This window comes from Anarhichas minor, unplaced genomic scaffold, assembly GCF_050575085.1.
Source record: "Anarhichas minor isolate MPS153535 unplaced genomic scaffold, ASM5057508v1 ptg000027l, whole genome shotgun sequence".
NCBI classification, from domain to species: domain Eukaryota; kingdom Metazoa; phylum Chordata; class Actinopteri; order Perciformes; family Anarhichadidae; genus Anarhichas; species Anarhichas minor.
In genome coordinates, this window is record NW_027466473.1 from 15,999,003 (window position 1) to 16,013,186 (window position 14,184).

General features: G+C 38.0%; 1 protein-coding gene across 1 annotated transcript; it reads right to left on the reverse strand.

The window, feature by feature from the left end:
* Positions 1-4,657: 4,657 nt before the first annotated feature.
* On the reverse strand, positions 4,658-13,669 carry il13ra2 (interleukin 13 receptor, alpha 2). The gene is made up of 9 exons (XM_076101951.1): positions 13,311-13,669; positions 12,962-13,113; positions 11,334-11,490; positions 11,109-11,229; positions 10,542-10,726; positions 10,205-10,359; positions 9,286-9,433; positions 6,208-6,316; positions 4,658-5,945 (listed from the first exon to the last, which is right to left on the reverse strand). Exons 1-9 carry the CDS (start codon positions 13,387-13,389, stop codon positions 5,807-5,809), a joined length of 1,245 nt encoding a protein of 414 aa, XP_075958066.1. The 5' UTR covers positions 13,390-13,669; the 3' UTR covers positions 4,658-5,806.
* Between the last annotated feature and the right edge of the window lie 515 nt (positions 13,670-14,184).

Consider the following 14,184-nt stretch of genomic DNA (forward strand, 5'->3'; position numbering starts at 1 on the left):
ACATATCTAGTAATGCCAGGCCTTCTGATAGTAGAACTGTAAATTAGATATATGCGAGAGCTCTCGAGTGTTTATAGTTTGTTTGCAAACTCACACTAGTCTGTCTCAAATTCAACATGTAAATGTGTACAAAGTATTTCTACATGAAGGAAAATCCAGAATAAACAATTGTAGTTTTGGGAGTGTTAGAAGTGTGATTTAACGTTGATTTCAATACTAAGACATTCTGCCGCTCTGACACCAGCGGCTCACAAACTGACCTCCGACTGAATTTAAAGAGGGGGAGCATCAGGGGTGTCACCCCCTTTTTTTTTTTTTTTTTGGGACCAAACGGCAATGAGACAAAAATGCAAAACACTTTCACTCTCCAGAGCACACATTCCTCAGAGGAAACCACCCCAGGCTATTTAAAGAGACACCCCCAGTTTGTTAGCTTGCAGCTAGTTGATGTGTGAAAATACGACACTTTGGTTGAAACATAATGAGCAACATAAAAGAAGCTGTTAAACTTTACACCTTCCAGGGGGATTAAAATATATATATATATATATATATATATATATATATATATATATATATATATATATATATATATATATATATATATATATATATATATATATATATATATATATATATATATATATATATATATATATATATATATATATATATATATATATATATATATATATATATATATATATATATATATATATATATATATATATATATATATATATATATATATATATATATATATATATATATATATATATATATATATATATATATATATATATATATATATATATATATATATATATATATATATATATATATATATATATATATATATATATATATATATACACAGTTCATGGATTTATCTGGGGCATTATCATTATTTGCTCACAAGCCAAAATTCAAATTACAGCTACTATTTATTTTGAAATCTCCTCTTTTAGTTTGCAGATCAAAAGGTAGCTGGAAGTAGTTTATTCATGTTTTGGTCAAATTGTGCTAATGTAAGGCAACTTTTAAAAGATCTCTTTTATTTTGTGTAAAACAGAAGGCACTGCCACACATGAGCAGCCTGGTGTGAAGTTTCATCTTTACCCCCCCGGAGTTCAACAGCTGGTTAAATAGTCTCCAGAGAGGGAACCACTGCAAATAAACAATCTCCCCAGCTGCTGCGGTGTGAAAACTGTGGACATTATTTACGCCCGAATCAACAGCTCCGAGGAAAAGTAACCGGAATTACTCCGCCATGTGAACCTGACGCTTGGCTCCTGTGAAGAGTTGTATGTGGTGGGTTGAGGGTGTGAGGTGCCGGGCCAGTGGTTGTCTTATAATAGCAGTGACCTCTCGGGAATCTTTCAAAACATTACACACACACGTGATCACATTACTTTGTTATCCCACACGCGTGTAAAGCATGTTGTCTTGAGTTAAACTTCAGCGGAGAGCACAATGTGAAAAGATGTTTTCACATTGGGCCAGTGGGTCTTCAATCTCAGCACAACACCCACACAGTTTCTGCTCTTCTTGCATTACTTGCCACTGCACAGTTAAGAGGAATATGCACTTAAACAAAATGTCTCACAAAAGACAATGTTCAAAGACAGGAGTGCTGGTTACTCATTTGCCCTGTGATCTTGTTCACTTGCCAGCATGCCAGAGAAAGATTTAGTATGTCCCAATATATCGTGTGTCAAATGCAGTATGTCAAAATAAATGCCAGGACGTCCTACTGCGTCCGGTCGCATTTTGCAGTTTGCAAGCCAACATGCTTTTCTGGGTATACTGACCCACAATTATTTGCTCGGCTGACAAATAAGCAAAAAGGGGTCAAAGTTCGAGGTGCAATGTTAAGACGAAGTAGTATGTCCCCAATTGAGTGCATGCTGCATGCAGCAATACGTACTTTGCAAGGGCAGCTGCAGTGTGTACCAAAAGTAAAAAAGTATGTGATTTGGAACGCAGGCTTGCTTTTGCCTCCACCATGAGCACCATGTTTGACCCACTCACATGATTAAGTCTAACTTATTCTTCCAGCTAATGGGCAAACATGATAATGCTTGCTGTGGTGAGGCTATGCGAGCCGTCATGAATCACAAGAGCAAAATAGTTGTGATTCTGTCTCTCAACTGAAGGGTGACATCAATCTGCAGCATGTTAAGCAGAAAATGTGTATCCTAAAACATTTTTTTGAGGTGTTTATCGTGACTCTTTTCTGTATGCTGTATACAAATGAAGAAGTGAAAATATATACAGTATGTATCATATCAATCATGTCCCAAATCTGTTGTTTTTTGCTAAGATAGGCAGGAAAACAAGCTCTACGCTTGCATTCAAACAATGGCATCACGTCACCTTTAAGTTTGTACTGATACAGATATGAAAGCACCAGACTGACCTGAAACACCAACTCAGAATGATGAATATCAAATGTACAACCCTGTTATTAATATACACATTTTTACAAGCAGAATCATTTTTAGAACAATGCTGCACCTGTGCAGCAGCATGCACTCATCTCTGAATACTTTGGATATGACCACAGTTTTTCCTTCTACTGCAGAGGATTAGCACAACTCTTACTGTACGTCAGCAGAGAAAACCAAAGCATGGCAAATCCTTCTCTCCAGCTGTTTGGACCCACAACACATTTAGTCACAGACGATTGCAAATCTCAAAGCAGGGAAGTGTATTTGAAGTGAAGATGATGGGTCCTTTGGAGAGAAGCCCGGCCCCTGGGTGCAGTAACCAGCCAGGCCCTGCACTTTTTCACTCTGCAGGGACAGATTCCAGTTACTGAGCCTGGGGGACAGAGACAAAGATGGACTCTGACATCTTTGTGCCTGGGGAGGGAAGTTATTGTCATAGTGATACAATTCTGTAGAGATGTACTAAAAATGCAAGACATCCAATCATAAATGCAAACCATAGTTGTCCAGCTCCTCCTGTGATTCTCAGCAGTGGACGTCCTCTGCAGACTAGTGAAGCAGATAAATGGAATGAAAAGTCATACCTGGGCTATACATTACCCTCCAACCAATCGTCTATCAAGTTTGGCTCCACCAAAATTACATATTAACCTGAAAAAAGTTGCTCATTTCTCCTCCACTATCACACTTCTACTGCCCTGCAGCCCCCCTGGGTCCCGTTAAACCCACATACTGCCACTGTATACTCAACATTGTTTGCATACAACGGTCAAATCACTTGCATAACACTTTCTTAACTCGTCATTCATTAGTTATCTTCTGTTTTGTTATGCAGGACGGGTGCAGAAGTCTGAGTTTGCATTCAAATATGCAACTTCTAATTCACCCATGACATAAAAATGACGACTATCAGTGTTTGTGTGTGTGTGCATGCTTTATGAATGTTTCTCTCATTTATTCTCTACTGATTAATCATACAAGAACTCTATCTCAACAATGAGCCAAATGAAGTTACCAAGAGAGACACAACTACCCACAGACACACACACATGCACATGGACAGTCAGGTGTGAACGAGGCGACCTGGTGTGGGAAGCTGTCAGCTGCATAACTGACCTTGTGGATGTCAATGAATGTTGGATCAAACGCTGAAGAACAGCCGTCAGCCTGGAGCCAGATGGTTACTTTCCCAACATGAAAGAAATGCAGTGGAAGTTCTACATTTAATGAACACTTGCACTGCAGATTGATGAGATCTACATGAACAGAATAGAACTCTGTTAACATACAAAGGAAACATAAGAGCTTCCTTTTTTTGCAAAGTTTCAATCCAAATTTGATCTTCCTCAGGCAAATGCTCAAACATAAAGGTAATGATAGAGCCTGTATATGACTAGTGCCATCATAACCGCTTCATCACACTCACATGTGCCAAAATATCCATGGACAGCTGCACACAGGTAATTGAAATATATTGTACACAATCGTTTAATCTGTAGATCACAAGAGAATCTGCTGAAAGTATAAAGGACCCTAATTTCATCTATGAACGTGTTGGGTGCTATAGATTGTCTGAACACTAGAGGGCAACGAGAGCTATAACAAAAAATAAAGTCTTCCTAACTGTATATACACTAAAAGCAGGTTATCTTCATAAGTAAATTTGATATCATCATAAAAGATAATTTGTGCCATGGACCATATAAATAAATACAAACCCATCCTGATTCTTCCCTTACACTGCTGTTTCAGTACGTCACAGTTGAAAAGTACTATTATTTGCATATGAAAAATAATTTAAATGCATGTTTTAACATCTGATGTTACTCCTGGAAACCAAAGATGTATCTCTTCACTGTTTGAAATGACAGAACACTGCTTACTATAGGAATTCAAAGGCACTCATTGAATTTAATTTCATACAAATGAAACTGAGAAATTGAGATTGTTGTTCCATAGCTGGTATTGAGGGTGACTTATGGGAAATTTTAAAACCATTTTGATTCTGTGAAAACGCTGCTAGACAACTACAGAAACATTATGCGCATATTGCAACAGAGAGTGTGATCAATGTTCCTGTTTATACTACTATATCATAAGGCGTATATACAACGGAGAATAAAAATAGTATTTATAAGTATTTCCAGCTATTTCAGTCATGACAGACAAGTTTATGCAGATGCTAATTATATATACAGGTGCTGGTCATATAATTAGAATATCATCAAAAAGTTGATTTATTTCACTAATTCCATTCAAAAAGTGAAACTTGTCTATTATATTCATTCATTACACACAGACTGATATATTTCAAATGTTTATTTCTTTTAATTTTGATGATTATAACTGACAACTAAGGAAAATCCCAAATTCAGTATCTCAGAAAATTAGAATATTACTTAAGACCAATACAAAGAAAGGATTTTTAGAAATCTTGGCCAACTGAAAAGTATGGCTTGGTTTATGCTGGCCTGCTTTACTCAATCAAAGTCAAATCAGTTTAGAGACTGTAAAACCTGTTGTGCTATGACTTTGGCTATGCCATTAACATTTTTAGGCCTTATTTCAAGTAATATTTTAGACACAAGTGCTTTTTTTCAGGCGAAACTGAAACTTTTTCAATTTGAGCTGTGCCATATGTGAAAATATGTTATTAACCAGTAACATATACACAATATTTACACATATCAGCACATCTTCCAAGTGTTACCTGTATTATACAATCAAAAAATTATTAAAATAGACCTTGTAGTTGCAGAAATACACTCTCTTTAGTATGGGTATGCAATTTTCGACCAGAGGCCTAAAAATAGGGCTCGTGTTAAAGAGGTTAACCTCAAAAAGTAAACCATTTAACATAAAAAAAGACTTCAAAATAGAATTCTATATTATTTCTCTACAACATGGAAGTGAGTGGTTGCTGACTGAATCAGCTGGAAGGATATCTGGCAAATAAAACATCGAAAACAAATTCCCAAGGAATACCTCATTTTTCCTCAATACAACATCTGCAAAGTAATCTCTTCTGACTAAATCAGCTGGCAAGTGTTTTGGCAAAAAGTAAACAGCCAACCATAAAAAAAAAAAAAAATAATAATCATAAGCATACAATTCCAGTTACATTTCCTGTAAATTCAAGCCTTTGATAAATAAAAAGCAAGCGCAGTGCATCATGTTGGATTAATAGAATACTGTTTTGTAACACGTAGCCTATGAAGTAACCTGCTGGAGCCTTCAGCCCAACATGTAATACCCCCGAGGAGGTTACAATCTCAGGTGAAGACTGTGTGGCATCGTCGAAAGCTTCATTGTGTGACCCTGAAAAATGAGAGAGGTTTAATTCTACAACAAAACATTCAACAGAGGTGGTGTGTTTGAGAGCGATGAAGGTGCACGTTTTCTTGTCTTCTTAGGCCTCCGCCGCTGTGAGCATTGAATTTCTGGCAGAGGGTGGTGAGCAGAGAGTTCGGCTTCTTCCCTTGTCTCGAGATCTTCCTAAAATGGAAACACAGTTTGCAGTGAGCTTATTTTCTCCTTTTATTGTGAGTCCAAAAGCACCTGGAAGACGTTAATTTAACCCAAAACATGATACTTTCCTAAACCTAACCAAGTATGTTTGTTACCTAAACCTAAGGAGATTTCTGGCAGAAAGCCCTGAAGGAAAACTTCTCCCATGTGTACTTTGGGTGGGTTATTTTTATACATATATATATATATATATATATATATATATATATATATATATATATTTACTCACATTGCCCCCACACACAGCAACAGCACCAGTATGGCGATGATGGCAAGAGCTACATATACATAGATAGGTACCATGTCCCATCGTGGTTCAGGTGCCACTTCTTTCTTCTCTAAAGACAAAGCAAACACACACAATGCTCAGGTTACGTATTCCCTTCATCAATAAAAGCATCTATCCATGAACCTTACAAAGACAAGTCAACTAAAATCTACATAAACAATAGATTATCAACGCAATGTCCAAATAAAGCAGGAGATCCCCATTCGGACATTTTATAAGTAATTTGGACCCATTTGTATTGCGTAAGCTTTATAACAGTATACCAGTAACAGTAAGAGACCGGCAAACAAATTGCATATATATATAACATCACAATAAGACAATTAAGTCAAGCTAAGCAGAAATCACACACACTAAAAGAGTCACAAATAATATTAAAGACATCAGCAAGAAGAATATTAAAGTCCCTCAGAGGAATTTGCAGTTCATTCCAGTGGTGCAAGGTGCAGAGTACTAATACACTTCAAACTCAACTTTTAAATATCTCAGCAGCTGATTGTCTTTAATTAGCTTTCAACTTTGTCATATAAATCCTGGAAAAGTGTGCGACGACCCTCTCCACCCTGCCTGCTTGTTTGGCTGCTTTCTTTTCAGGTACTAGAGGTAGAAGTATCAGATGTTCATCAGTAAACGCCTGGCCTCATCAGCAACACTAGCAACACCTGGGCCCTCTGCTCCTAAAAAAAAAAAAACCCTGTTTGAGCTCAGTTTACTGCCTCTTTCTCTTTCCTCCCCGAGACCCCCCACTTGGTTTTTGGTTGGTATTTTGACTCATATTGCTGCATCATACAACACGCTTTTCCACTCATGCATCCACCGACATTGCTGAACTTACTGATTACACATGCCACTGTAAGTTTAAGTTTTCCTCGTGTTTTAAAAAAAAAAAAAGATTAAATTGGTTATGTGCATCTCCCTCTTTTGTCATATCCGTGCAGCCAAAGTGTGATAGCTGTCTTGAGTATAATGAATCAAAAGGCACAGTGGTAAAATGACATCCAGTGGTTTAAGGGTTGTGGCACCAGCATAAACATACAGGATATGTCCATATTCCAGAGTATATAGTATCATGGTTTGTATAATGGTCTGTTTTGAAAGGACAAACCAGCTCTGTTTCCAATAAGAGTTTTTGAGTTCATAAGTTTTGTAGGATTTAGTACCAAACCAAATTCCTAAGTACTTGCATAATGCTGTGCTGTCACATATATCCACAGAGTAGTAACATCAAAGCTCTGCGCTCTTGTTCTTTTTAAGGCTAAGAAAATGTTAAATTGATAAAAGTGCAGTAAAGCCAATAGCATACAGGATGGCATCGTCAGCATATAAATGAACAGTGCAATATTTAGTCGGAAAAAATATATTATTTATGTGCATAAAACAACTATAGGGGCCTAATACTGACCCTTGTGGGACACCATTATCAGTCACCTGGAGTGCAATGAAGGAGACTCACACAGAGTTTGATCAAACATTTTATTCTGCAAAAACATTGTGATGCTTCAAAGCAGAAGCTACAGAATACTTTAGGTCCTTTCCCTCAGTTTTGGTACCAATAGGAATTTAAACAGGCAATACATTTGGCAAGAATCTTGCCAAATCATTAAACATGAAAACAAAGAACCCATTAGTTTAACATTGGTGTACACATCCAGCTGGCAGCTTCATCTACATTATCAGAAACAGTTAGATCATACTTGTCAGTCAGTACCTTCAAAAATACAATTATACACCTCAAGTGACTCAAATGTCCTTTCAACAAAAAAAGTAGTCACATTAGGCAATGGAGAAAAATAATCACTAAATTTGTGCATTTCAGTCCTTGTCCTCCAATTCCCACTCTTTACCTGGAAGGTGTTGATGCAAGGATACATCGTAGACAGACAGTTCCAGTCACTAGGGGTACATCCTTCTATTGAAGTAATTCAACACAAACTCAGATACTTTTTTAAATACTAGATTTACAAGTAGCGACCAACCCGCCTTAAGGTGCTTTATTAAGTGGTACACATTTCCACACAAATTTGAAATTAATAAAATTGCCCCAAACAAATGAACACAAAGTTCAATGTCGGCCACTGGATGTCTCATGTTTGAAGCTCAAACAATACATTTGTGGTGCTGTTGCATTTATCACATTTAAACCTCTCAAAATGATCACAACATAACATTTTGTTCAGGATGCTCCCAATCCTCAGATGCTCCTTCATCCTTCACCGATCTTGGCAGCATTAGTGTCTAAAAAACCCCCAAAACAAATAGAGACAAATTAGAAAGTTCACGCAAATTATGATTTATATGTAATTGTATTCGTTTGGTTTTGTAAAAAGGGCCATGATGCTTTGATGCCGTCTAGCCTGCAATTACATTGTTATTTTGCCACACCTGCTTACACAACATGTCATTACATTTATGGCTCTGACAACTTCTAAAATCATTTAAAAAACATTTATTAAAGATATATTTGTTGTATAGTATAGGATAAGGATAAGAGCAAAATAAAGTAAAATTTAATTTGACAAAAGAACAGAAGGCATGAAAATAATCAATTTGAAATAGATGGATGCCATATTGTACACCTGAATGCAATTTATGTTTTGCAATGTCATAAAAATTATAAATAACTAAACTTACTGTTTTATGATCACATCAGGGTCTTCCAGGACGGACTCCAAAAAATATGTGTAGCTCATGAGGACTCATTGATGTTGTAGAAACAAAACGGTTGCTTCATAGCTTTTTTTTTTTTTTTTAAATGTGTATACCTGGAAACATTTTGAATTAATCCTCCAGAAAAACCAGATTAAAAATAAATCTCAGGAATTTAAGGTGTGTGGCACATTGCTACGTATATCTCATGAGGACACCCAGACAAAGACTGACTGGGAAAGTTTAAAAATAAGCTTGTTTGTCACACTCGGATGGTAGAAATTATAATGGTATTTTCAGGTTTTCTTCATAATAACGAAAACAAAATACAAGTTTTACTGCAATGCTATTGGTAATTTGAAACATCATTACCTGGGTGGCATGTCGGACGACTCCACTTGCTCCAAAAGCTGTTGTCTGCACAATACTTGTGCAACTTGGACCGAACCTTGAAGCAGTTTTTCTGATCGTCATGGTTGGAGGGCAGCGTTAGGTTCCTCTGCCTCGTTGAAATCAGCTGCTGTCAATAACAAAAATGTGTAGAGAAGTGATTATAATACAATACAAATTAGAGTTAGAGAGTCAACACACATATCCCAATGTCTAAATTGACTTTAAGCTTCATTAATCAACATTTCTTTATTTAGTCTCATTTAGCTCACTAGTTTTATGGCACATTCGGTTCAGTCTCAACACCCTCATTAACCCAGCTTTTAAAAACATTAGCTGTGATGCACCAAACTGCACTGCAGAAATTCTGGGAACATTATTAGATATAAGAAGAAATGATATGATGATGTATGTTATGCACTTGGGTTTTTGTTTCCTCCGTTTCCTCCTCGTGTGTCATGTTTGGTTTCACTTCCGTTCTTGTGAGTTTTCCCATCTTTTTGATTGTCTGCTCTGCCCTGATTAGTTTCACCTGTCCTCTCCTCACCTCCTGCTCACCTGTTCTAATTTACCTTGTTAGTCAATCCCTATTCATGCCACCTCAGTTTCTTTGTTCTTTGCTGGCACCGCATAAATTGCTGTATGGAGTTTGGGTACCAGTTTTGCCTGTTACACCTGCCTGCTTCTGGCTTCTTTCATTTAATCTTAAATCTGCTTGTTTTGCCTGCAGTTTAGGGATTATTTGACTCTTCCCTCTATGCTTACATGCCTCTCACAGCAGCCTAATCCTGTTTTCTGCAGGTGGTTCTGCAGTACTTTTATCACGCTTGCAGCTGAACAATCGACAGATGTAGAAAACTATACACCGAAACCCTGAAGCAGAAATGCTCATATTACGTACCGAAGCAGTTTTCCCATCAGGTCCCTCTTGTTTGTGTTCCACCTCCCATTCTAGACATTGTTCAGGAATGCTCCCAACTGGGCTTTCCCAGTGTAGTTGCAGCTGCTTGCCTGGACCTGATTGCAGATGCACCTTCTCTGTGGTTTCAGGCTTCACTGTATGAACATTAAACAAATGATGCACTGATTACAGATTGTGACAGGAAGCTGAGAGGTCAACAAATATATGTTGGTGAGATCCCAGCGGAGCAAGTAATGACTCCAAACACAGGGTAAAACAGCCTTAATAATCACTATGCTCTCATTAAGTTTGCATGTTAAGGCAAACCTTCATGTACCGTGGTTTTGGATTTCCAAGGAGATGAATGTAGTTTGCAGGGGGCCTTCAGGAGAGGAGCCATTTACACAGAAGTTGATGTCAGTGAACTCCGGGAGGGATTTTTTAGTGAAGTTGCAGCCACTCCTGGTTCCGCCCGAGATAAGATATTGTGGGCATTCATCTGCCTGTTCCAGCCCCTTGTGCCTTGGGAAGAGACATAAGACATTGCTTAAATGGGTGCTATCTATCCATCCAGACAGTTTTGTTGAGTTGTTGAGGTTTGAAGATGTTTGCCGTATGATTACCATCATCTTAATTCTTCAAAGGACAATGGCCTTTATTTCTTATTATAATAAGATCTTGGCACTAAGGTAGATTTAAACACATCAAGCAATCACCAACGTTGTTCAGGTTCATCCTCAGGGGATCTTGAAAGTAAATAGGATTTATCTTCTCAGGACCATGGATGTCTTTACAAAATTTCAAGGGAATCCATCTGATATATATTTTGTTCTGGACCAAATAGGTGGTGCAACTGACCTCAGAGGAAATTGCTAAAAAGGGCTTTGATGGGCCCATAACATACCAGAAATACAGATTTTGCTGTGAGTTGGCAGGCATCTTTGGGTTTGCCCCCCAATTGCACTCCAGGTACTGCCTGTTATGGTACACACAGACAAAATCCTGGACTGCAGTCCCCACAACACCTTGAGGTAGGAAGGCCATTAAAACCAATCAATGTCAATTCATACATTTTCCAAATATCTCATTCTAATGTATTTACCACCATTTATACACCTGGAGCACTGACCTGTGCTGGAAGGTTTCTGGACCAGTTCAGTGTAGCTTGTGCTCTTGATCATAGTGCCGTTGGTGCAGGGTCCACTCAGCAAGGTGTACACTCTCACTCTCACATCTTTCATCAGATCAAACTGGGCACTGTGCTCCGTCCTAGACATCCTGATAGCCTGCCAATCCAGAAACACAATCCCGCTATTCAGATTACAGTTTATTCATATATACTACGCTCAAACATTCAACAGATGCCTTTGGACAGAAACTTTGCTTCCCAATCTTCAATAAACCTGATGCTGTGTATTCAAAGCTGGTTATTGTGGAAATGTGATGCCTGAAAGTCAATTATTTAGGGATAACCTTTACTGGAATATTTTAAGAGGATCAACAAAGCTTTATGAAAGTTAAGCCACGTGAACCTTTTCTTACATTGAAACACATCGAAGCATGATGATTATTGCTCCATACACTACATGAGGATATGGCCTTCATTAAATCAAGCTGTAGCAGATTTCCACTTGAATGTAATGGACAGTATCAGGGGCGTTTCTGGGATTCAAAGAAAGGGGGGGCTTAGCCCCAAGGGCAGCGTCATGTTTGCGCGCGTTTGCAATTTTTTTGGGGGCCCATTTGGGGCCGTGGATATCCATTGTTTCAGACAGTTCATAGATTGGTTCAATCAGAAAGAGTGTGATTTTGCTCTGTAGTTTTGCTTGCATTCAGTATATGATAACACAAGAGACAGAATTTCAGGGTCATAGTGAAATTTGACAACACAGATATGAACTTTTCTCAAATAAAGAGAGAGAAATAATTTTTCTGCTTGTAAAGGAAAGACGGATAAACTAGCTTTCATATCCGCGTCACTCCCAAATCCTAATTCTTAAAGGGACCGCACACAATGGATGGAGAATGGACCTGACAGTGTCAACTTTATATCGTTAAGTATGATGATGGGCTATTGGATTGTAATTTGAAGGGGGAGAAAACATACAAACCAGAACGCACGCACATATGTAGCATGTTAGAGTTATAAATAACTTGTCCATGTGAGAAACAATAGTTTAATTTAATGACATGACCAAAATAATATATATTTTTTTCTTTTTTTTTAAAAATCCAATAATGCCAAATCATTTTAGGGGGGCTTCAGCCCCCCCTAAAATAGTTAGGCCTAACGACGCCCCTGAACAGTATGTATGCTGATATTTGAATAATTCCAAACAGACCACAGAATAAACCTGGTACAATTTCTACAGAAAGCAGTGAATAAGTGACTCAACACTGTGAAGCGCCATAATAAAACGAATGCAGCAGATCATCAAGTGAAGCGGCTGAAGTCTAAGGATACATCATTTAATATGCATTTTTTTCACGTTCCTTGTTTCACATATAATTAAATAATCAATTAGGGTTGTGTGAAGTAAAGCAGCTTCCACGGTGACATCAAACACGTCATTTAATTTAACTGTTAAATCTGGATCTTCATGTCTGGATCTCATTCCATGTGGGTATGAGATGAACTGCATCCTTTTAATTGACTCATTAAAACATAGCTGATAATATCACGCTATATTGATCATTTCTGGCATGAGATTAGGCAAGTTAAGAGCCTCTGTGTAAGAATTGAATGAAAACACTTACATCCCAGCTGTTCCTGTATGTGTCGAAGTACTCCAGCTGATAACGTTTTGAGCACTCTGTCATATTCACCAAGCTGGCTGGGGGGCACCATCTAATCTGGAGATGTCCAAAATGACCAGGGTCCAATATCACAAGGTCCTCAGGAGGATCCACTGCAAGAGAAAACCGAATTATTTACAGAGTGTCACCGTGTTTTTCTATTGAAAAGTATGTTTAGTATGACTGTTAATGCTCACTCTGTCTTTAAACAGGCACCCTCTTGCAAAAAAAAAAAAACCCGACACAAGTGATAAACAAGTGAAGAGTGGCATGCGACTGATAAATTAATAATTGACAGATCTGGACCAACCTGTAGGTCCATTGCAATGCGTACTCTCGGGACAGGTTATTAAGAGCAGCATCAGTGTTGGCCAGGATTTACTCGCCATTCAGATGTGTGTACACGCTTTACAACCAAGACTGTGAAAAACAAATACAGATTTAAAAAGTTGTAAAATAGAGTATAGAATAGAAATGTAGCCTACTTTGTTTTAGAATGACTGATGTAATATTACATAAAATATTGCTAGAAGAAATAAATCTGTCAGACTTAAAAATGTACTTACGCGAACGTGAGGCAGCTTCAGGGCTTCAGGGCACTGACAGTGTTGATGGTCTGTTTGACAGTGTGTGCTGCTCACAGGAGGCGTCTCGCTCTATTGAAGGCAATCGTTGAGTAATCCCATATCCGCATACTTAATGTATTGGTGTGAATACAAATATAATGTGCTGAGGAGGAGGAAGCTTATGAGGGTGGAGACACAGAGACAGTCTGCTGCTATTCTAAGAAATTGATATTCCTTTTAATCATGTCATGTTGGCTCTTGTGTGGTTGAACACACATGTCCACTGAATTCCTCCTTCTCTTGGCAACAGAAAGAAATGTTTTTTTCTGCGTTGTCAACCAATTTGGTAAGTCCAGTGCTTTTGTGCCGTGGTCCATATCCTTATTAGACTAATTCTCACTGTCGCCATGGGAACAGTTCATACAAATCCTTCATCCACACCTGTCAACACACCTGTCAATGGCAATATAGCGTGGGTGAGGTCGAGCGTAACGGGAGGTAAGCGTCACCGTTCAGGTTATTCAAGAAGCTGTAAACGACTCTTCGGGAAAAAAACAAAGAACACAGAAAAGTCGAATGGAGGAGTCTGATGCATGAAGGGCTGGGCATGGAGGAGGA

Excerpts from the sequence above, each read along its gene's own strand:
- il13ra2 (XM_076101951.1), bottom strand. The coding sequence starts at position 13,389 with ATGGCGAGTAAATCCTGGCCAACACTGATGCTGCTCTTAATAACCTGT. Across the intron at positions 10,727-11,108 it reads CAGCAAAATCTGTATTTCTG|GCACAAGGGGCTGGAACAGG; the intron begins GTATGTTATGGG and ends TCTCTTCCCAAG. Across the intron at positions 6,317-9,285 it reads TCGTCCGACATGCCACCCAG|AGAAGAAAGAAGTGGCACCT; the intron begins GTAATGATGTTT and ends CTTTGTCTTTAG.